Raw genomic sequence first — 24,774 nt, 5'->3', positions numbered from 1 at the left:
AACACGTCGGCCACGGAGACCCCTACCTTATGAAATAAAGCCAGAGAACAAAGCCGTCTAGAGAATTGGATGGAATTGAGCTGACCGTCTCATGTGACTCTCATTAAAACAGGATAGGTGTTATAACTTGTGCAACATACATGTACATGCATGCATTTTCACTGATAAGACGTAAAAGGCTAATTAAATAATCAGATGAACTGAGACAAGCACATTCTGAAGCAAATTAAATACTCTTATACAGGTAACTTAAATACACAATACAAGTTACATGTATTAATCTAAATGCAGGTAAACAACGTGTCGTTGTAACCAAATGAGAGTCGCATCTTACCTGTCTGCGTTCTCACTTCTTGAAGGCCAATCTTGTGGTCGATTTGTTTTGAAACAATCTGACTTTCAGTTCTTCGTGCAGTTCTTCGTTCATTCACTTCTTCCACATAAGGGCAAGATATTGCTGCTGAGGCAAGCATATCCAATGGGGGGGAAGCATATCCAGCAGAGAAATCTGACGACTGGTCCACTCATTCTCCATACTGAGTACTCCGCCATTACTGCTCGGCTCACACTCCGGGAGGACTGGTGCAACTGAACTTACTTTCCTTTTCTTGTAGTTTTCTTTTACTTTAATTGTTGGTACTGCACCCTCTTTCAATACGGGCTTATAGCCAACGCTCCCAACAGATCAGAGGTTTGGTACAAGTCATCAGTAAAATGTGCAGAGCAGAGGAGAGACCACTTTGTAGGTGCCCAATCCATGAATTTCTCGCAAAACGTGTCCAAATCTTTGCAGTTTGAACATTCCTGAATGCAACATAAATCCACCTTCTGTCATGCTGCTGCACCCGCCAGCAACACATCTATGTGGCATGGCAATAAATTAGCTCAAAATGGAGGATCAGAATTGCAGTCAGCTCTCTGTTTTAGTATAGCGGAAATGGCGATGAGACTGATAGCCTTCGTGCTGTGACGTCACGGATCTCAAGGTCATTCACTCAGACCGCTACCTATATGAATCATTTTAATCGTAAAGATTACTATATTAGATTTATTGTTAACGCTTAAAACTATTCCTGTGCCATTCTTGAGGTCTTAAGGCATTTATAAACAAAAAGTGAGGCCGTGGTTCTGCGTATCTCCTTTAAAGTTTCTTTTGCATATCAGCTTGAGCAGTGTTAAAGAAGATAGGAAAAACTCACTTTTTCAGTGCTTGTGCACATACATTTAGGTATCTGGAGCCTACCAACCCACAAACTCTGACATAAGACACTCCATGCATATTCATTTCATGAATATTGAAATATTCAGTTTCTTTTGTGCCGCCTGTTTTAGAAAATATGTGCTTCAATAAGCCGTTCAGATTTGACTCCCCTTTCTACGTCACAAGAGGCGCTCATTAGAATTATGCCATCCCCTCATCTGAGTATCTCCACTCATGGCTTGAGTGCTAACTTTGCGGGTGAATACTCATGAGAAAAGTGCTACCTGATTGGCCGGTGGAAGAGTAGCTCATTTATCATTTAAAGGAACAGGCAGTCAAATAGGCCGTTATGAACAGGACTGTTTAGACAGGGTGAGAAAGAAGTTGTGGTGCTTCATTAAGACCTCAGAGAACTGTGTCAACTTGTGGAAAAGGGGTATAATATGCCAGCTTTAAGTCTGGTGCCATTATCTGACAGTTTGTTCTAACCATGTCTGCCCCTTTTCGCCCAACAGGGAACCAGTTCCGTTCTTATTTGCACACCAAATTTCAAATCGTTCTGAGAATTTCTACCAAAAATAAATTGGTTAGGAACCTGAAAAATTGCTTCCCAACTGGAACCTAAATATAGTTGGCTTTTCCAGCATGAACCATGATATCAGTGGGTGTGTTATTAGTTTGGAGAGAAAGCAAAGTGCAGCATTGGAGAATGCAATGGAAAATGATGCATCTTCAGAAAAAATGGACCGAAAACAAATATCTGCAATAACAGAACAAAAACTCACAGGTTATCAGTGCACGCCGCCATCTTGCTACTACAGTTTACTCCAATTGTGAATTGTGCAACACTCTGTTCATGATGCATCCTTGATGACAATATTTCCGCTCAAAACTTGTGAAAACTTGGGCTGGTTTGCAAGCTGGCACCAAGGTTCAGAGTTAATCCTGAATGGAACCGATTCAAAAACCCGTTCCCTGTTAGTCGAAAAGGGGTATATGTGACCCAGAAGCATATTTTGAAAGGTATAAATACACCCAAAATGGTGGAATTGCATTCAAAATCAACAATAGATGTATAGATGACATTTATAAATTAGTTGCATGAAATTATTTGTTGTCAAAAGCTTTGGCTTGACCTGGACACAGGTTATTTTAGCAGTCTGAACTGGTCACCCACATATTTAAGTGGAGTGCTACAACTGGTGTTGTATGCTACGGTCGGAAACTAAAATCAAACTCTTTCGTTATGAACACCATCAGCATGTTTGCCAATGAAAGAGGACTGCATACAAGGAAATGTACCTGATACCCCACAGTATAATAAGGAGGGGGATCATTGATACTTTGGGGCTGTTTTGTGACTAGAGGTTCATGGAGTCTTGTAAAGACTGATAGCATCATTAATTATGTTAAAGGAACAGTCCACCGTATTTCCATAATGAAATATGCTCTTATCTGAATTGAGACGAGCTGCTCTGTACCGAGACGAGCTTTGCGCGACCTCCCAGTCAGTCAGACGCAGTCAGACGCGCTGTCACTCCTGTTAGCAATGTAACTAGGCTCAGTATGGCCAATGGTATTTTTTGGGGCTGTAGTTAGATGCGACCAAACTCTTCCGCGTTTTTCCTGTTTACATAGGTTTATATGACCAGTGATATGAAACAAGTTCAGTTACACAAATTGAAACGTAGCGATTTTCTATGCTATGGAAAGTCCGCACTATAATGACAGGCGTACTAACACCTTCTGCACGCTTCGGCAGCGCATTGATACGGAGCTCAGATATCAATGCGCTGCCGAAGCACGCAGAAGGTATTAGTACGCCTGTCATTATAGTGCGGACTTTCCATAGCATAGAAAATCGCTACGTTTCAATTTGTATAACTGAACTTGTTTCATATCACTGGTCATATAAACCTATGTAAACAGGAAAAACGCGGAAGAGTTTGGTCGCATCTAACTACAGCCCCAAAAAATACCATTGGCCATGCTGAGCCTAGCTACATTGCTAACAGGAGTGACAGCGCGTCTGACTGCGTCTGACTGACTGGGAGGTCGCGCAAAGCTCGGAGAGGTACGGAGCAGCTCGTCTCAATTCAGATAAGAGCATATTTCATTATGGAAATACGGTGGACTGTTCCTTTAAACACCAGAACTGAAATTTCAGTCCTAAACCTGGTTGCCTCTGCCAGGAGGTTCAGACTTGATCATAGAGTTTTCAACAAGATGAGGAGCTAATTTACTTCTAAATGGTTAAAGAAACACAATTCTGGATCGGACCAAGGACCCTAGACTCAGTGCTGTTATGCTCTCCAGGGCTGGTGTCACAAACTATTAATTGTAAGGGTGCTGATCATTCTGAGACCAGAATTAAAAAGATTTTAAATAAAACTGTACAATGCCCTTGTATATTTGAGCTCAAATTATCACTTATTGTATGTGCTTTACTTTTTATATAGAAACAGTTGCTAATTTTCATAAAGGGTGCCAGTAGTTCTGGAGGGCAATATATAGAATTATTTTGGTATCTTTAATTTTGCAGCACTTTTTTTACATAAAAAACCACCTTATTTCAGCAACACATTCATGAAATAGTGACAGATGCTAGCCAACCATGGGTGTCTGTGAGCTCATGCATACCGAAGTGGGTGTTACGCCGCTCCCTAACATTGCATAAGCAGCAGTTTGAAAAGATGTGATTGGCTGATGTCACATGCCTCAGAGGAAGCAGGTGATGACCTTTTCCCTCCCTGGTTGGGAGCTATATGTGTGACTGGGGAGACCTGTCTGGTGGATGGAAACTGGCTATGACCTAAATTAGGGAGAAAACTGCAGGGATGCAGGACTGTGTGCAATTTGCAACCATAAAACAAGTAAAGAGAGCATGTTAGGACATTTTATGGCTTGTTTTTCTTTTTCAATGTTTATTGCCTTGTTGCAAAACATATACAGGCTCACGTTATATATTAAGAAAGAAATGTAATTATTGGCTCAATCGCTGAAAATTTCAACAAATCAGTGTATGAGTGATTATAGAGCGACTGAGCCGTCTACATGATCATGAGGTTGTAATGAAGTCAAAGATCATGGAAAGCTTTTTCCAGAATGGTCTAATGACCAAGCCATCATTGTGATCTTGCACCTGTGCCTCTATTACTCCATCAGGCTCGATTCCTCACATCTGTCCCTATTACAAAAGCTCCTGAATCCCTGATCACTTACGAGCATTGAGCATCTTCTGAGGTCATCATTCTGCATTATTAGTTTCACATAGGAGACAGCTTCATATCTCCTCAAAATCAATGCAGACATTTTGTGTTGGTTTAAATTCTGTTTAGCGCAAGCGTAGGGCTGGGCAATACGGACAAAATCTTACATCGCAATATGGATAAGAGCTCATATCTTGAAATAATATCGTATATCATGATGTATTCTATCCACATTCACTGGATATGAGCAATCGCATGCTCTGATTGGCTACTCTAGTACTCGGCTATCAGCTCATATGCTGTGAGTAGAGAAAAACAAAATGGCAGCACACATCAAGTCTGATACATCAAGTTGTTATCAAGTATTTAAAAGAAACAGAAATAGCTAAAAGAATATAGGGTTGTTGTTTTTCCCCCAGTATCTCTTGTTCCACACTCCAGCCCAGTCGGTAGCGGTAATGTACCTTTCAAATTGGTTTGCCAACCGCCAAAAAACCCTAAAGAAGAAGAAGAAAATGGTGGACCGTGTTGCTGAACCAACCGAGGATGAAATAAAAATTCTACTTGAAAACAAAGCCCAAAAAATACAAAAAAAGCAACAAAACATGGAATGAAAGTATTTGATGGTAAAAATTTATCTTTTTTTTACTTTTCAAGAATTTATTATTATTATTATTATTATTATTATTATTATTATTATTGCATTTTTCACAAATTGCTCCTGTCATTTCGCCGGTTTGTTTACATTCCAAGCGGAAATGATTTTGTCTGACGTTTTGTACAAAGTTTTTATTTATCGAATTTGTAAAAAATAAATGCTCCCATTTCTCAAAATCCAGTGAATGTGGATAGAATAAACCAGTTATTCTACTCCGTCTCGTCGTACATGGCTTATAGCCGACGAGGCACGGCTATCAGCTCATGTACAACTTGATTTCATGGAATAACTGTTAAATATTATGTTTTCTCAAAAGCTGATGAAAAAATGACAAACAATATAACTTCATTCATTTATTATTGGTCTATGGCATACCTTAGAAATGACCATTTTCTGGTCAGTGTCTGATTTGTTATACCCAAACATTAGGAGCGCCTCCCTTTTTAGGTACAATAATGCCTGTTCTATGTCAGAGTGTTGCAGGGAGTTTTGCTCTGTCTCGCACTCCTCTGTGCTTGTTTTGTGTTTCTTACCGACCTTAGTGATATAAATCAGCTGCTGAAAAGTGGCTTTTGAGACGTTGGTGTTCAAGACGATATAGGAAAATCTCTATGAGTAGACGTTTTCTATTATCCTATCAATATGTATTGCCATATCTCTCAGCTCTTTGTAAAGCTAGTTTATATTAGTCTGTCAGGCTGTGCTCTGAAGGGAACTGCAAGCAAGGCTTTTAGCATGGAAACTATCAACCAGTGCAAGGCTTTTAGCATGGAAACTATCAGCCAGTGCAAGTCAGAATATAAAGAGGGAAGTGGTCATCACTTCCTGCTCCTGCTACAGAAAAACTGATTCATCCAAAGGACTCTTTTGCATTCCGAATGCGAACCATCAGCTGGATCCTGTATTGCAAAATGAAGCAATGCACTGGCAGGTCACACCAGTGAAACACTCTCTTAATATTCTTGGGGTCAAAAGGCCATAGATATGGAGTCAGTCTTTTACAGGGGGGAAAAAAAAAGCTATATTAATTTTTTACACCACTCACTATTTTGCTCTATTGTCTTTGTGTTAGAAATGTTGTTCACAGTTACAGGAGTTCGACTAACATTACAATAATATAGATTTAAGTATGGATGTTTGCATGTGTCCCCTGCAGATGGAGCTCCTGTGTGCTGCCAGTCAGCATGGAGACATCGAGAGTGTTCGGTTCCTGTTGAAGGAAGCTCGGGTTCAGTTTTCTCAGGAACCCAATGAAGGGAACCCAGCTATCTTGGCTGCACATTATGGCCATCACTCAGTGGTTCAAGAGCTGCTGGACTCCATTCCATGTAAGTGAAGACTCACCTGCCCTGCCGCACTCTTGAGAGCATATATTTCTACGTGATTTCTTTCTTATCTGGAAGTACTAAAGTACATTAAAAGATTTATTAATGTAAACAACCAATCTGGGTTGTGTTCTGGTCCATTTAAGGCTAATTATTTATTTTGCATTTGTTAGCTGGACTTTTGGTCAAACCATGTTTTGAGGAAGTGGTATTTTATGTGTGTACAACTGAACTTTTTGGGGATGTGGTGACACTAGACTGGAATACAGGTGAAGGAAAGTAGATGTGGATCTCGGTAGTTTCTTTTGATGTTATGGGTAACATTTGCAATAGGGCTGGGTATCACCAGATACCTCACGATACGATACTATGGCGATATTTTGCCCACGATAACGATAATATCACGGTACAGCGATTCTGCGATAATCGATATATTGCAAGAAATTTCAACCACACCACGATATCTGTGTCACTGAAGAAAATCAGAATTTATTGACCACTGTAAAATTACATTTCACATACATAACTACACACTCTTGCCAGACATATATTTGTCTCTATTCCACTGCTGGCAAAACCAAGAGTTGCTTCACTACAACATACAGAAAATTCCCATTTCTGTGCTAGTATTCTCAACTTTTCTGTAAGCATGGACACATCAGTGCTGCTTCTTGAAAATGGTTCCTCCAGGAACGATGACGTTTCAGTTGTCAAGACAACGGAAAAACTAAAATACAAAAACAGAAAGATACGTCACAATGCTCTTGTGCACAAAACAAAATGCTCTTGTATTTGTATTTGTATTTTAGTTTTTCCGTTGTCTTGACAACTGAAATGTCATGGTTCCTGGAGGAACCATTTTCAAGGGGTCAGTAACAAGCAGAATCAAATTGTTTTATGAAAACTTAAAACTTGCACTGCAGACTGCACATACATTTCAGTGCTAACACTAATATCAATTTGTTCTTTGTAAACTTGAGAACATATACCTGAGAACATTTCACTTGTGCTTATTTTGCAGGAATAACACACTGTCTGAAACACATTGAAAAGTGCAGTGGGCATCTTAGTCTCCCTGAGCACGATTATGAAACAAAGTGCAGTGTGGGTCAGTGTCCACACACTGAAACTGAACTGAAACCTCAGTGAATCACGTTTCTTCTGAACTTTGAGTAAATACTCAAAATAAAATGCAGTGTCTCACACACACTAAAATTGAAAATGCAAAATAAAGTGCAGCTTCTTGCCTTTGGTCTTAAATGACAAAATTAAGTTCACAGTTACAGTAAGTCACACATCACTGAAGTAGATGGGAGGACTTTGGCCCTGTCCAGTGTAGTTTGCTTCGGGTCGGGTTTCGGTGGCTCCGACTGAGCTAATATGTCGGGGTGGTGTCGTGCTAAGTAAGTTTGCAAGTTTGTTGTGTTACCTGAATATCCAATTGGAGCGAAACAGGTTTTGCAGAGTGCGTACTCTTTGTCCGGCTCACTGTTTTTTTTTTCTCCTTTCCTTTGGAATCCAAAGTGCCTCCAAACATCTGCCTTAAAGTTCGGCGGCGTCTCTAGGTTTACGTTAACAGCCATGCTTGCTTGTTTTTTTTCCTCACTGCAACCGCCGGGAAAAAAAGAGAAGACGAAGAGTGCCTTGCAGTGAGGTACCGGCACAGCGACACCTCGCGGAGCGGAGGTGCGGAAGTCGTACTGGATTTACAACCCGTCTGAAACATGATTTATTATTTGAAAAAATATCAATATTCAAATTTTGAGTATCGATATTGAATCGGAAGACAAAGTATCGCAATATATCGCCGTATCGATATTTTTGCACACCCCTAATTTGCAAGAGGTTTCATTTTGCCTACTCTTAATCTCTAAATAAGAGGGTTCCATTTTGGGGGACACAAAATCCCCATCACTCATGATGTTTTAGCTGCCTAAAAGGCTTTCCATAAGTGACGAGAAGTGAAAAATTAAATTGCACAATCTTATTAGACCTTCCCCTTCCTCAGGGTTCCACTCAGTGCGCTTGTGCCTGATAACCACGGAGTAGGGTTGGTTTGATACCAGTGTTGTAGTCGAGTCACCAAACCTCGAGCCCGAGTCCCCAGTGTTCAAGTCCGAGAACAAGACTGAAGATTTGAAGTTCGAAGTTGTCCCCTTCGTCTCCTCAATAGTTCTACACAGAGCAGTGCATTTTTTCCTACTGCACGAGAAGTCTGTATAAGCAAAGCGGACAATCCTAGGTGCGTTCTCTCCAGGCATTTAGCGCCATTAACGTTAGTTTCTTCCTGAACATGATGTATGAACAGGTGAATGTGCATTCTCTTGCACAAAATTAGTATAAAAATTAATGTAGAGATAAATATCTTATGCCAAATTATTATGGCAGGTGACAAAAAAATAAAGAAAAAAATCAGAGTCCTCGTCTCCAACTTATGAGTCCAAATGCAGTTCGTGCACACGTCCAAGTCCGAGTCATCAGTGCTCAAGTCCAAAGTCAAGTCACGAGTCCTTAAAATTAGGGAACGAGTTGGACCAGAGTACTACAAGCCTGTTTTTGATACTAAAATTTTGCGTTCAGTACAGTACCCTGCATGGTAGAACGGTAACGGTACTGGTTTGGTACCAATACAATAACATTCATACAAACTGATTAAATTAATAAATGTCAAAAGTTGTATTGTTTAAACACTGCATTAAATGAGTGAAAGTATTGACTTCTTGCTTCTGTCTGTCTGTGGGTGACTGGTGTAAAAGGAAGGATATACTGCAAGAATATAAAGATACTGTAGAAGCTTATAAGTAGGCTAATTTTACAAACATCTGACTAAGGTTATTTCTAAAGCCTCACTATTCTTTCATTCATGAATTTATTAAGGAGCAGGCTGTTAAGTAGGCTGAGGCTACATCCACACTAATACGTTTTAAAATAAAAATGATCTCTGTCCAGACGAACGTTTTAGCGCCGTATCAGAAATAATCTCTGTCCATACTAACACGCCTGAAAATGCATATCATGTGACCATTCACATAGACTGGGCGTGTGCATGCCGGTATAAACAGCTGATGCCATTTGTTTTCTTCTGGGAAAGGGTTCTGTGATAAGTGCGTGATGAATCAGGGAAGGATACATTGTGGCTGATGAGATCCAATCAAGAAGTGAAAGTATGTGTCTATCATCGCTTCCAAATGTCTCTTTTCACCTGTCTACTCTTACACTAAAATGCTATCCTGGAATTTTCAAACTAAAATGGGGCCAGTAGTCTCCATTTTAATAAGTCTTCATTTTAAGGGCTCGAAAACTCCGGAGTAGCATGGACACCAGCCATTAACATTGCATTTTAAAACTAAAATGTATTAAAGGGGAACTGAAGTCATTTTTAAACTTGCTTTATTTCTTAATTAACATGTTATTCAATTACGTTTTCGGTTTTAGTAACCTTATATCATGACTTGTATTGGCAACTAATTGCAATTAAATATTATACTTATCGGCCTATTCGGTTTTTAGCCATGTTGAATTTAGTTCGTTTGGTCCACGGCAGGCGTCACTTATCTGCGCGATCTTCATGAGACTTCGAAACGTGAAGTGTCAGCCAGGTGTCAGTGTCACCATTTTGAAAACTGTTTTCCAAATGAAATGTTGCACAAAAACAAGTTTAAATGACGATTACTGCCTACTATTTTCAAACTTTCCTGATTGCTATCAAAACAACCAAAACTTCCAGCTTGATCACATCAGCATTCGAAAGAGGGCGCGCGTGTCTTTTGACAACCTTTGTGTCCGAAATCGCTCCCTACTCACTATATAGGGCACTAAATAGTGGGGACACCATTTTGTAGTGCTGTCCAAAACCTTAGTGAGGATTATTTATACCCTATAGTGCACTCAAAGTATCCCACAATGCATCACAAAAAGTAGTGTACAATCATGGTCACTAACCAAAGCAATATATCCTATCATTCATCACGGTCACGCTGAAAGAAATCAAATTAAAAGTCTCAAATTTGATTTCATAAAAGGCAGCGGCAAAGAAGAAAGTATTCAGCCTTGATTTAAAAAACAAAACAAAACTGAAAGATGCAGGTACTTTGTATAGATTAATGTGGGGAAATACGCTCAATATAATATGTATTTATCACCAAAATACATGCATTTATTTATTTATTATTTTGAAAACCCACCAGCCGACTGATCTGACACATTTTAATTGTGCGACAGTAATGACGTAAATACCAGCACGACGGACTAGTGTCCAAAAGCGTTTTTTCATTTTACCAATGAGCTCACTGTATAGTCCTCTATATAGTAATTCCTTATATAGGGAGTAGTGAATGAGTGAGCGATTTTGGACACCGGGAACATTGGCAGATGTTGGTGACTTTGATTTCCACTGTACATTTTACTTCCATCTTACGATGTCTCGCACAGGTCTCAACAAATCTCGTTTACGGCCATATTACATAGCATATTTCAAACACTCATAACTTGCGATAGCAGTGACAAAATAGCTATCAAAAATGCATTCCTATATTTAATAAAATGAGATAAATAGAATTTTGATAATTAAAAAAATTTGCCTTCAGTTCCCCTTTAATGTGGACGTAGCCTCAAAAGACAAATGGCAGCCTCAGCATCCTCATCACAGTGGCTGGCTGCCAGTTTGCCCCGTGTAACATTAGATCAGCTCAACTTGTGTTACAAGCGCGCCAGTCTGTTAGCTAGATTCAGGATGGCAAATATTGTGAATAAGATTACCATGGAGAAAGTTCAGTACCGATCATTTAGATAATCTTATTTTCATTTTCTTTTATTTATGTGATCATCATGCACACTTTCCATTCCTGGAATTCTTTGTAGAAACTGGAATGTACATACATGTAATGTTTCATTAGTTTAGATATATTCCCTTCTCCTGCCACACATTACTTGAGGCACCGTTTGCACACAGACGTCGAAGGAGACTCCACCTCTCTATTATCACTTACCCTAAAAGTGAAACATTGCCATATCTCACTCAGAGAGCCTTGTTTCTTGACATGTTTCAGAAAACTAACGGCACTAGTTCGTTCAGTAGCGAGATAACTTAAAGCGGTGTAGCAGGTCACTTGTCAGAGCAAGAGCTCTTCCAGTGTTGGTGTTAGACTTGCATCATGCCCACAAGCTGCTGGCTCAGTCTCAAAGGGCGGGTGAAAGAGCAAACTCTTAAAGGTGCGTTTTAAAGTGCTGATGACACGAACATGACTCTATGTAATTTCTTACAAACATGTTAGATTTCTGTTATAATTACGTGAAAAGAAGCTGTTGTTACGTGAATATCCAACTTTTAATTGCATAGCGCAAGAAAACTGGGTCCGTGGCTCGCGGCCATGTTGTGACGTCAGCGGAAGAACACTGCGGTTCACTGGCTGTCTACTCAATGGAAATGGCGCATGAAAACGCCGGTGAACTCTCTAGCTCTTCCTCTTCTGGGAGTCTAGAATTGTCATGTGAGTGGGATAGATCGGTAGAATCAAGTGATGACGAACACGGGTGCATCCAACCGTACAGGTTTGAACCTGTTACTGTGCAATCTGAGAGCGACTCTGAGATGGACAGCGGACAGGCAGACAGCCCAGCATTGAACACCACAAGGTTGGATAACAAGGATTGGTAGGTCAACCCATATTTGTTCAAAATGTTACGGAATCAATATTTTAATATTGTGTATTGTTGTCTCGCATGTGTAAACATTGCTTATATCATGTAAGCCGTATGCTACACTGAATACATAGTTCCTAATGGAGCATGCAAACGGCTAACATAATAAGCTTACGACTATGCCTGATCCGTGATACATTTAGGATAAGGTTGGCAGGCACGTCTTCTAGTTTATGGCTTCTTAGTTTTATCCTTGAATGAAGCAAAATATTTGATAACCTACGTCAGCGTAAGCAAATGACAATCTGTAGCCTACTTGTCTGGCTAAGTTAGCTTTCCCTCAGTATTTGCTTTGAGAAACAAGCTTTCACAAGCAAATACATGACTGATATCATGCCGACTTTATGATTACATTTATGATTATCATGAATGTGTACTCTATGATGTGTACTCTATGAGCGCTCTGGAGCGAGTCACTTCCAAGATGGCCGCGCAGACCGCAGTGTTACTATTTTTAGTATCATGTCGGAGCACTCTATAGCTCTACGTACCTTTATCTTATGTTGTTTCTCAACACATGTTCTGACAGTTGGACTGTCTTTGGAGGAGTCGCCTTGTACCAGGCGACTGCTGGATCCGGCATAGCTACTAGTAGACCCCCTCCGGAATACTGTAGGCACTGCTGATGGCAGCAACACACGTTTGTGCTGAACTGAACACCCAAGAGATTCCTTTAAGCTGGGAAGGGTGTCAAAACAATCCAAATCAAAGTGTTCAGAGCACAGGACGGATGTTGGTGAGGGCTCCCACTTGTCACGAGTGCGCCTGACTTGCTTCACCCACTTCGCATGCAGCTCGGGCTCTCTGGGAAACTTGAATAAACTTACCCCATCCTTGTGGGTTTTGGAGCAAAAGCCGGCAACACAACGCGAAGGCATAATAACATATATATAATAATGTATAATAATGTCTAATAAAAATACTAATAATGATAAACTGAACACCTGCCGCATCAACAACAAACTGGTAAGTGAGGAAGAAGATTCTTTCGCTGACGTCATATAGCTCCTCCTCCTCCTTCGTCTCCTGGGTGTTGCAGCCCCGTCAAATTTGCCCAAATAGCCACGTTTTTTTATCATAACTTGTAAAATAGGCGCCTTCATGAATTAATATATGGATCATCGGGAATTACTTTTTATGTTATAAAACATCGCCAAAGATGTCAAAAACGTGTCATCAGCACTTTAAAGTATAGTGTGGCTACTGCTTATAAATAAAATTGTTTTCTGATCCCATGTCCATACAGTAAATATAGCATATATATATATATATATATATATATATATATATATATATATATATATATATATATATATTCATTCACTCTATGAGGCAGTAGCCACAAAAATGAAATGTAATCCAAAAATGAACAATTTAAAAATCACACAAGTAAAATATACCAAGTGTCTGTACTTTTATATTATTCTACTCTTACCTCTTACAGTTTTCAAAACTGAAACCACCGAACCGAGGCTGACATACACATGCTGTTGCCATAACCCAAACTCTTTATTTCCTGGAAAAGGCCTGGCGCTAGAGCTCAGTGGTCTCAATACTCTTTTCAATAACTTCCCGTAACAACTCGGAAATGCGTCACATCTCCATCATACATGGGACCACTGGCCGAAGAAGGTGAGGAAAAGGGGATAACCTGGAGTATATTTTAAAATAGGAACGCACTTTCCCTCTGTAATGAGCATAAACATGTCTGAAAGCGATTTCTTTAGTCTAGTTCATTTATTTCGAATGGTGAACTGAATTGTATACACTCACCGGTCATTTTAATCGGAACACGTGTGTGCCCAGTGCATGATTGTTACACTCATTCTTACATTCTTACAACATGATGACATAATGGCTACAGCCTCTGTGAGGCAGTAGCCACAAAAAGCCGTAAAATGCAGTAACGTTAACTATTGAAATTTGTGAAATGATACTGTACTGTTTCAAATGTCAAATTTACCGGTAACTGGAGCAACCCTACAAGGGAGGCACTGGTTCTTGTATGCCTCATGATTCAGTCATGTCAATTCTTCCTGTTGAGATTTTTAGATCGAAATTGGTTAGATACTCATGTTGTAATTATGCCAATTTCTGGGGTTGGCTTGTGTGAAAATGTAATTATGCCTTTTGGATTAAAAGATGCACCTGCCACATTCCAGCAGTATATAGGTTGGTCTGTGGAATATGGTTGCATAGCGTTTCAGATTTTAAAGCTCCTCTATTTTCTGGATGGTGTTAACACATTAACCTCTACTTTGGAGACTGAAATAGCATTTAGCTTGGTCTGGACAGTACAGATTAATGGAATTGCTCAACTCACAAAATGGGAAAGCTATTAACTGGCAGTTATAATATAGGATCTGGTGTATCCAATATGGGGGAAAATGCTCCCTATTCACCCAGTAATCAGAGGCAGGTTGAATGTTTGCAAAGAACACTGCCTTCTGAGATCTTTTCATTTGACTGTTTTTTTAATTAATTTTTTTTAATTTGAAAAACAGGTTATACATGTTGCTTTTTGTCATCATGTTACCAGTCTTTGTCATCAAACTGAAGTAAGATAATTAAATAAATATTTTTATTTTTTTCGCAGTCCAGTTTCCATCAAATCCTGTGCTCTGATTGGCTGGCGAGCGGGTCCGTATCCTACGATATGGACCCCGGTTATGGACCTCTGGTGACTCGTTCGTTCACAACAACAACAAACATAGTAGCAATTTTTGTCAACATTTATTGTCGCATTTCTCAGGAGAGTAGCATTAATTTTACATCATGGATAGCGATAACGACAGTGTTCACAGTGAAAGCGAGTTTTACTACCCTGAGGAAGAAGAAATAAAAGAAAACACTTCAGGAGAAAGCTAAAAACATGGCTGAATCCTGAATGACTCAATTTTGTATAAATAGGGGACTACATAGGCGGCAAAATGTAGTTTTTTTTTCCTGCCATGGAAGTGCACTTGTATACCGAGGAGGAAGCCATTTGCATTACAGCCGTGAATGAGGATTCAAAATGGCGGCTTGGCTCGGTTTTCCTTTTCGGGCGCTCTTGTTTTCTGTTAGAATTTGGTAAAGAAAAAAAAAAAATATTATTCACCAGCTTAAGGTCGGTCCGTATGGTGAAATACCGTGACCTCGGCCTTGAATACTGACCTCGGCCCAGAGGGCCTCGCTCAGTACTTTCAAGACCTCACGTCACGGTATTTCACGATACGGACCTCCCAGCTGGTAAATAACGTATATATTTTTTAAAAGCACCAATACTCCCATCCATCTCCATACTCCTATACACATACACCTGATCAAGTAGGCAAATTCAAAATAAATAAATAAGTAAGTAAAATGAATGCAAAAAAGCATATATGCTTATTTACGCCTGTATACACACACTCGTATACATCTACATTCCCTTCATCCATACATGTCTATATTCAGGTGTATCCCTATACAATCATATTCACAAACCCCGTATACATATGTCCTATACATATTATTTAGTAAGGGAAAAATAATAATAATAATCAGCTTCTTTTATAGTGCCAATTTTGTTATGATTTTCCCCCTTAAAACAGTCTTACCGGCATCCCACACCATAATCAGGGAAACTTCCCCATTATTGTTCTCTGACAGGTATATCTGAATTTCTTTCTGCAGTTCTTCCTTCATTTCAAGTCCATTATTCCAATTTTACTTGACCTTACAAAACCGATATCCTTGTTATACATAAATCTGGGGTAGGTTTCCCGATAACGTTGCCCTTTAGCGCTAAAGAGCGAGTTGAGAGACTCTCTTAAGCAACGAACGCTGTCTATGGACGTGGTTTTCCCGAACTCACTCGTAAGAAGGAATCTAAAGAGCAACAGGACAAAGAGCGTCTTTGCAATGCTCGTCCCTGATATAGGCATTAGTAGTTGCTCAGTCCAGTCGATGAGGTCACATGGCGTTAATTTTTTACCAAAAAGCAATGAAATATAAAGTGTTTAAAATATGTTAATATATTGTATCATCATTTATCATTACATATATAATATAAATTAATAATTGAAGCTATTTTACATTTTTGGGCAATATTTATTTTTTTTTATTCCAAACATGTTTTTTAATTAAACGAATAAACGTTCATGCAAAAGAATGAGCAAATAATAAACTAAATAATTATGTAAATATATTCCCTGTGCCCGCTCATTTCACTGTTACCCAAACATACAATCAGGATTATTTCAGCTGTTATCCACAATGCCAAGTGGGCAATGCTTTCCCTAATAAGTGCAGGCATGCAGAGAGAAAGAGAGAGGTAGGTTTTGATTTGTCTCTACCTAAGGAGGTTGAATTGACTTCTTATATATACTTCCTTAGGTAGAGACAGATCAAAACCTCTCTCTCTCTCTTGCACGCATGCGCACATACAATGTTACAGGTTCAGAAATGTGTCTCATTTATGTCACTAAATTCAATAATCACTTGCCTCATCATGGAGTTAAATTTTATTAAAAATGTGGCGATATCAGTGTGACATTCCGATATCCGTACGTGATTCCAGACCATATTGAAATATATTCATAATGTTTTTCTTATATGTATTTAATAATTAACTTGATGTACTCGCAATGTACAAGAAAAATAATTGAACACCGGCAGTAGATTCAACACCAGTTTCCCCCCACTGACTGTGAGAGTCCCTCCGCAGCGCATGCACATTCTGTGTATTCGGCTGTGAACGAGTCGCTCTTTGTTCTCTCTCTCATAAATTCCAAGCAAACTATAAGGCTACGTTTACATTAGACCGTATCTGTCTCGTTTTCTTCGCGGATGCACTGTCCGTTTACATTAAACCACCTGGAAACGCCGGGAAACGGGAATCCGCCAGCGTCCACGTATTCAATCTAGATCGTATCTAGTCCGGTGCTGTGTAAACATTGAGATACGCGAACACGCTGTGCTGAGCTCTAGCTGGCGTCCTCATTGGACAACGTCACTGTGACATCCACCTTCCTGATTCGCTGGCGTTGGTCATGTGACGCAACTGCTGAAAAACGGCGCGGACTTCCGCCTTGTATCACCTTTCATTAAAGAGTATAAAAGTATGAAAATACTGCAAATACTGATGCAAATACTGCCCATTGTGTAGTTATGATTGTCTTTAGGCTTGCCATCCTTCCACTTGCAAGTGGTAAGTGATATGCACTGGGATCACACACACAGCGGCTCAGTCCCGAAAACACTGCTAGTGTGCTTCACTCGCACGCTCTGTGAGCTGCGCAGGGCCGGAGTGCGCACCCTCCAGAGGGCACTCGCTGTTCAGGGCGGAGTGATTTGGAGCGCAGGATGCCTGCGGAGCCGAGCGTATCCGCGTATTGGTATTGTTGTGTGCACGCGAATCGTGTATTGGTGTTGCTGTGTGCGCACTAATCGTTTTAAAAACGTTAATCTGATGATCTGCTGATACGGTCTAATGTAAACATGGGCTAAAGGACTACTTTGGCTATGATGTTGTTCGGGAAAACGACATTAGCTTGACGATGGATCTTAGGAGGTAGTTAAAGACACTCTTGGCCTTAAAGTGCATATCCTGGACCAAATTCGGGGTTTTTTTATATGAAAGAATGTCCCTTTACACACTCATCCAGAAGGATAATTTTGCACAAGGCCATCTGTCTACAGCAGAAAAAAATAAAATAACAAAACGCGTCTGGAAAAATCCCAAGGGAGTCTGGAGCCAGATTCGTGACGCCACCTGCGGAAGCGCCAGCAGGCTGAGAGAACTTGCACGGTTTCAGTGCACAGCCTGTGTAGACCAAGTTTAAGAGCTAGCGATTTTGCATTTGAAATATGGAATTGCCACCTGAGCGAAATGTGGGAAACGATGAGTACTAATCCCGTCAAGATTGGTATTGCTACACCCTCCTACGATACATTTGTTAACCATTTTAATAATTACGTGATAATGTTGAAGAAATTTGCAGAAAACCACCAGGTCGTTTTCTCATAAACAAACCAACGCTGACGTAGGATTCAGAAGGAGGCGTCCCACACGTGACGTCACGAAAATCAATGTTTCCTGGGAAATCCAAATGCCAAGTTTTTTCAGAGGCGGACCAATTCGCCTCAAATGGCTTGATTTCAACTGAATTTTTCTGGTATTGCGCAAGGTAAAAAAATTGCACAAAATGCAAAATGTGACAGATATTTGACCAAAGTTTAATGTAAAATAGGAGAATTACATTGATCTTGCTCCTGAATTTACCTGTGATATGCCTTTAAGAGGCTTTCGAGAAACCCACCCCTGACTGTTTTCTAAAGGTGGTAAGCATGTATTCTTTGTTACCACTGTACTCTAAAATCCTATATATCAACATCAGTGTAGCTGATCTGTCAAAACGAAAAGTGTAACTGAAGGTTTAATTTCTGAAACATTTTATTCCATTTAGATGAACAGACTTTAAGAGTTAGTGACTGTGTATGTTGGTATCTTAGTATGTTGATCATGATGTATGCTGGATTTAAAAAGTGTAAAAAAAAAAAAAAAAAAATCCTTACAGTTCCCATTCTAGCTATCAAATTGATACTCTCTAAAGTTCTGACTTAGCGTAAAGGGACGGTGGTAAAGCATAGATGCAGTCTTTTTTCGTTTAACGACTTCCTTGTAAAGTGAATGTGATTTTGTCTGAATTCTGGTGAATGAGAACAGGACATACTGAGAAATTTGATTTTGTTTGGGAATATAAAAAATGCCACTGTTTTCAGGGTTATCTATATGCTCGAGATTAAATGTCCCTTCTTGTATCACCTTTCTTTAGTTCCCTGTATCCGTAAAGATCTGCTGAACTGGATGCTGGCGACGGCATGTCAGCAGGGCCATTTAGAGGTGGTGAAACTGCTGGTTCTCAATTATCAGGCTGATGCAGAGGACTGCGCCCTACACAGTGACGAGTTTGCAGTTATTACTGGCCTGCCGCTGTATGCTGCAGCCAGGGCAGGTACTTTTAACACCAAACTCAGTTTGGAATCATAAAAAAGAGAGTTTCATGCAAAAGCTGAATTATGTCTTTTTGAATGTGACATCTAGCTGTATTCCCAGACTGTTTCTGCTTTAGTGATTGTGTGACAGCCTGGAAAAACCCTTCAAATGGTGAATATAGTTCTGAAGACTACATTGCATTGTGGATATTTTGACAGTTGATATATGATTACACACTTGAAGGAGAACTGAAGTCATTTTTAAACTTGCTTTATTTCTTAATTAACGTGTTATTCAATTACGTTTTTGGTTTTAGTAACCTTATATCATTATTCATATTGGCAAATAGTTGTAATTAAATATTACACTTATCGGCCGATTCGGTTTTTAGCCATGTTGAATGTAGTTCGTTTGGTCCATGGCAGGCGTCACTTATCCACGCGATCTTCATGAGACTTGTGCGAAACTTCGAAACGTGAAGTGTCAGCCAGGCGTCAGTGCCGCCATTTTGAAAACTGTTTTCCAAATGAAATATTGCACAAAAACAAGTTTAAATGACGATTACTGACTATGTTTTTCAAACTTTCCTGATTGCTATCAATATAAACAAAACTTCCGGCTGGATTACATCAGCATTCGAAAGGGGGCACGCGCATCTTTTGACAACATTGGCAGTTGTTGGTGACTTTGATTTCTGCTGTACGTTTTACTTCCGTCCTACGATGTCTTGCACAGGTCTCAGTGAATCTCGTTTATGGCCATTGCTTTGACATATGGACTGATATATTCTCGTCTCGTCTTCTGCTTTATCCGGGACCGGGTCGCAGAGGCAGCAGTCTAAGCATGGAAGCCCAAACTTCCCTTTCCCCAGACACCTCAGCCAGCTCCTCGGGAAGAACACCGAGGCGTTCCCAGGCTAGGTGAGAGACATAGTCCCTCCAGCGTGTCCTGGGTCTTCCCCGGGGGGACATGCCTGGAACACCTCCCCAGGGAGGCGTCCAGGAGGCATCCGAAAAAGATGCCCGAGCCACCTCAGCTGATTCCTCTCGATGTGGAGGAGCAGTGGCTCTACTCTGAGCTCTTCCTGAGTGACTGTGCTTCTCACCCTATCTCTAAGGGAGCGCCCAGCCACCCTGCGAAGGAAACTCATTTTGGCCGCTTGTATCCGTGATCTTGTTCTTTCGGTCATTACCCAAACCTCATGACCATAGGTCAGAGTCGGAACGTAGATCGACCGGTAAATTGAGAGCTTCGCCTTTTGGCTCAGCTCCTTCTTCACCACGACGGACCGGTAAAGCGACCGCATCACTGCGGAGGCTGCACCGATCCGCCTTTCAATCTCACGCGCCATCCTTCCCTCACTCGTGAACAAGATCCCGAGATCCACTCTTCCACTTGAGGCAGGACTTCTCCACCAACCTGGAGAGGGCAAGCCACCCTTTTCCGGTCGAGAACCATGGCCTCGGACTTGGAGGTGCTGATTCTCATCCCAGCTGCTTCACACTCGACTGCAAACTGCCCCAGTGCATGCTGAAGGTCCTGGTTTGAAGAAGCCAACAGGACATCATCATCCGCAAAAAGCAGAGATGAAATCCTGTGGTTCCCAAACAGGATTCCTTCCGGCCCCTGGCTGCGCCTAGAAATTCTGTCCATAAAAATTATGAACAGAACTGGTGACAAAGGGCAGCCCTGCCGGAGTCCAACATGCACTGGGAACAGGTCTGACTTACTGCCGGCAATGCGAACCACACTCCTGCTCCGTTCGTACAGGGACCGGACAGCCCTTAGCAAAGAGCCCCGAACCCCATACTCCTGAAGCACCCCCCACAGAATACCACAGGGGACACGGTTGAATGCCTTCTCCAGATCCACAAAGCACATGTGGACTGGTTGGGCAAACTCCCATGAACCCTCGAGCACCCTATGAAGGGTATAGAGCTGGTCCAGTGTTCCGCGACCAAGACGAAAACCGCATTGTTCCTCCTGGATCTGAGGTTCGACTATTGGTCAAATTCTCCTCTCCAGTACCCTGGAGTAAACCTTCCCCGGGAGGCTGAGAAGTGTGATTGGAGCACACTCTCCGGTCCCCTTTCTTAAAAAGAGGGACCACCACCCCAGTCTGCCACTCCAGAGGCACTGTCCCCGACCGCCACACGATGTTGCAGAGGCGTGTCAGCCAAGACAGCCCCACAACATCCAGAGACTTGAGATACTCAGGGCAGATCTCATCCACCCCCGGTGCCTTGCCACCGAGGAGCTTGCAGACCACCTCAGTGACTTCGGCTTGGGTAATGGACGAGTTCACCTCTGAGTCATCAGCCTCAGTCTCCTCAATGGAAGACATGACGGTGGGATTGAGGAGATCCTCAAAGTATTCCCTCCACCGCCCAACAATGTCCTCAGTCGAAGTCAACAGCTCCCCACCCGCACTGTAAACAGTGTTGGCAGAGTACTGCTTCCCCCTCCTGAGGCGCCGGACGGTTTGCCAGAATTTCTTCGAGGCCGACCGATAGTCCTTCTCCATGGCCTCCCCGAACTCCTCCCAGTTCCAAGTTTTTGCCTCCGCAACTGCCCGAGCTGCAGCACGCCTGGCCTGCCGATACCCGTCAGCTGCCTCAGGAGTCCCGGAGGTCAACATGGCCCGATAGGACTCCTCCTTCAGCTTGACGGCATCCCTTAATTCTGGTGTCCACCACCGGGTTCGGGGATTGCCGCCACAACAGGCACCGGAGACCTTGCGGCCACAGCTCCGAACAGCTGCATCCACAATGGAGGTAGAGAACATGGTCCACTCAGACTCAATGTCCCCCGCCTCCCTCGGAAGCTGGGAAAAGCTCTCCCAGAGGTGGGAGTTAAAGACCTCCCCAACAGAGTGCTCGGCCAGACGTTCCCAGCAGACCCTCACCATACGTTTGGGCCTGCCAGGTCTGTCCGGCTTCCTCCTCTGCCAGCAGATCCAACTCACCACCAGGTGGTGATCAGTTGACAGCTCAGCCCCTCTCTTCACCCGAGTGTCCAAGACATAGGGCTGGAGATCAGATGAAATGACAACAAAGTCTATCATCGACCTCCGACCTAAGGTGTCCTGGTGCCACGTGCACTTATGGACACCCCTATGCTCGAACATGGTGTTTGTTATGGACAAACCGTGACTAGCACAGAAGTCCAATAACAAAACACCACTCGGGTTCAGATCGGGGAGGCCGTTCCTCCCAACCACGCCCCTCCAGGTGTCACTGTCATTGCCCACGTGAGCATTGAAGTCCCCCAGTAGCACAATGGAGTCCCCAGTCTGAGCACCCCTCAGTACCTCTCCCAGGGACTCCAAGAAGGCCGGATACTCTATACTGCTATTCGGCCTGTAGGCACAAACAACAGCAAGAGCCCTCTCCCCAATCCGAAGGCGCAGAGAGGCAACCCTCTCGTTCACTGGGGTAAACTCCAACACATGGCGGCTGAGCTGGGGAGCTATAAGCAAGCCCACACCAGCCCGCCGCCGCTCACCATGGGCGACTCCAGAGAAGTGGAGAGTCCAGCCCCTCTTGAGGAGCTGGGTTCCAGAGCCCAAGCTGTGCGTGGAGGTGAGCCCGACTATCTCTAGCTGGTACCTCTCAACCTCCCGCACAAGCTCAGGCTCTTTCCCCCCCAGCGAAGTGACATTCCATGTCCCAACAGCTAGCCGCTGTGTCCGGGGATCAGGTCGTCGAGGCCCCTGCCTTCGACTGCCACCCAATCCACACCTGCACCAGACCCCTACTGCTACCTCTGTGGGTGGTGAACCCACAGGAGGTCGGGCCCACGTCACCTCTTCGGGCTAAGCCCGGCCGGGCCAAATGGGCAAAGGCCCGGCCACCAAGTGCTCGCATACGAGCCCCAACCCCAGGCCTGGCTCCAGGGTGGGGCCCCGGCTGTGCCATACCGGGCAACGTCACGGTCCTCGATGGTTTCCCCATAAGGGTTTTGGTGAACTGCTCTTGGTCTGGCCTGTCACCTAGGACCTGTCTGCCTTGGGAAACCCTGACAGGGGCGTAATGCCCCCGACAACATAGCTCCTAGGATCATTTAAGCACACAAACCCCTCCACCACAATAAGGTGGCAGTTCTAGGAGGGGTGGACTGATATATTACAGACTATCAGGGTGTAGCACCCAGATATATCAGGGTGGACTGATATATTACAGAGCATATTTCAAACACTCATAACTTGCTATAGCAGTGACAAAATAGCTATCAAAAATGCATTCCTATATTTAATAAAAATGAGAAGTAGAGTTTTGATAATAAAAAAATTTGCCTTCAGTTCTCCTTTAATTGATTAGACTTATGCCCATTTCACTGCATTACATAGCTATCTAACAACTTGGTCAAAACCTGACATTCATGCTGTGAGGATTAAACACTTAGCTAGCAAGGTTTTAAACATATTTAGACTGAATTCCTGTTTTACTACTGTATTTGTTAAATTGACTCCTTACCTGACAGAGCATAGACAAATTTATGTTAAATATTTCCACATCATTTTGGTATGTGTTTATAGTTTCTTAAAGCTCGATGACCTTTCAATTTCATAAAATCGGTCAAATTTAGTTCCTTCTGACATTTGGTCATTGTGATGTATGTTTATTTCTGTAATATCTCACAAAATATCAGGTCATTCTGTAGCTAGGAAGTTATTTAATTTGAGGGGATTCCCGAGCAAATCATGTGCATGAAATTGCTCGCTTCACGCAATCAAGCAGACAGAGGAAGTTCATGTGCGCATGCGTAGGTTTACCTTGACCGTGCACTGACAGTTACATCTTTCTTTCACTAAATGGAACAGCTGATCACACCGAGGTGCTCGCTGACCGCCAATATTTATTCGTTTGGTCCTGCATTTCCTTTCTTTTGCAACATAATGTCTTTTCCTCTCGCTTTCTGTTACTGTAGTCGGTCTTTCACGTCTCATTTGCACACTCATGTCCTCCATTTTCCTCTCCTGTTTGAAATTTGTATCTCACAATGCCTTGTGCGAACGGGGAAAGCCTACCATGTGATGCATAACGTCGTATCTTGTATTGCGTCATGTTGAAGCAGGAAAAAATAGCAGAGAATTTAGGGCCATGTGGCCGTAAATTCATTAATTGTTCTATTTTAAAAAAAAAACGAATAAAATTGGAAGTCTGTAATTAAAATTCAATAGCTTTCGCTCCACTGAACAAAAAATAATTGGATGTTGGGGAAAATTATTTTTACAACCTAGACTTGAAAAATCTGAAATGCAGTCTACCTTTAAAGTTGAGGTGTGAAGGGTAGGTTTAAAAAAAAAAAAACACATTGGACAGATTTTCCCAGACCGCCACACTGCCACGCAAAGGCAAACTGCAGTATCTGCATATTGTGTTGTTGGCAAAAGATGGTCTGATAGCGTCACCTATTCGCTATTGGACCATCTTTTGCCATCGACACAATATGCAGATGCTGCAGTTTGCCTTTGCACGGCAGCACATAATTACTAGCAATGAAATATTAGTTTATACCTTGTGAAGAATTTTAACAATGAGAACATGGCATTTTCATCATCACATACACAATATGGCCAAAGGTTTGTGGACACCTGATCATCACACCCATCTCCAAACTGTTGCCACAAAGTTAGAAGAACACAACTGACTAGATTGTCTTTGCAAGCTGTTGCATGACAGATTTTCTTCACTGGAACTAAGGAACCCAAACATGTT

General features: G+C 42.0%; 1 protein-coding gene across 1 annotated transcript in view; it reads left to right on the top strand.

Moving 5' to 3' along the window:
* lrrk1 (leucine-rich repeat kinase 1) overlaps positions 1-24,774 on the top strand; it is a 266,364-nt gene that overhangs the window by 55,294 nt on the left and 186,296 nt on the right. Inside the window, exons 4-5 of the mRNA XM_060941094.1 lie at positions 6,225-6,396; positions 18,894-19,073. Coding sequence (XP_060797077.1) covers positions 6,225-6,396; positions 18,894-19,073 — 352 coding nt within the window. The remainder of the gene's footprint in view (positions 1-6,224; positions 6,397-18,893; positions 19,074-24,774) is intronic.

This window comes from Neoarius graeffei, chromosome 15 (genome assembly GCF_027579695.1).
Source record: "Neoarius graeffei isolate fNeoGra1 chromosome 15, fNeoGra1.pri, whole genome shotgun sequence".
In the NCBI taxonomy this organism is placed as follows: domain Eukaryota; kingdom Metazoa; phylum Chordata; class Actinopteri; order Siluriformes; family Ariidae; genus Neoarius; species Neoarius graeffei.
The sequence above is the reverse complement of the archived record's forward strand: the minus strand, read 5'-3'. Positions and strand labels throughout refer to the sequence as shown.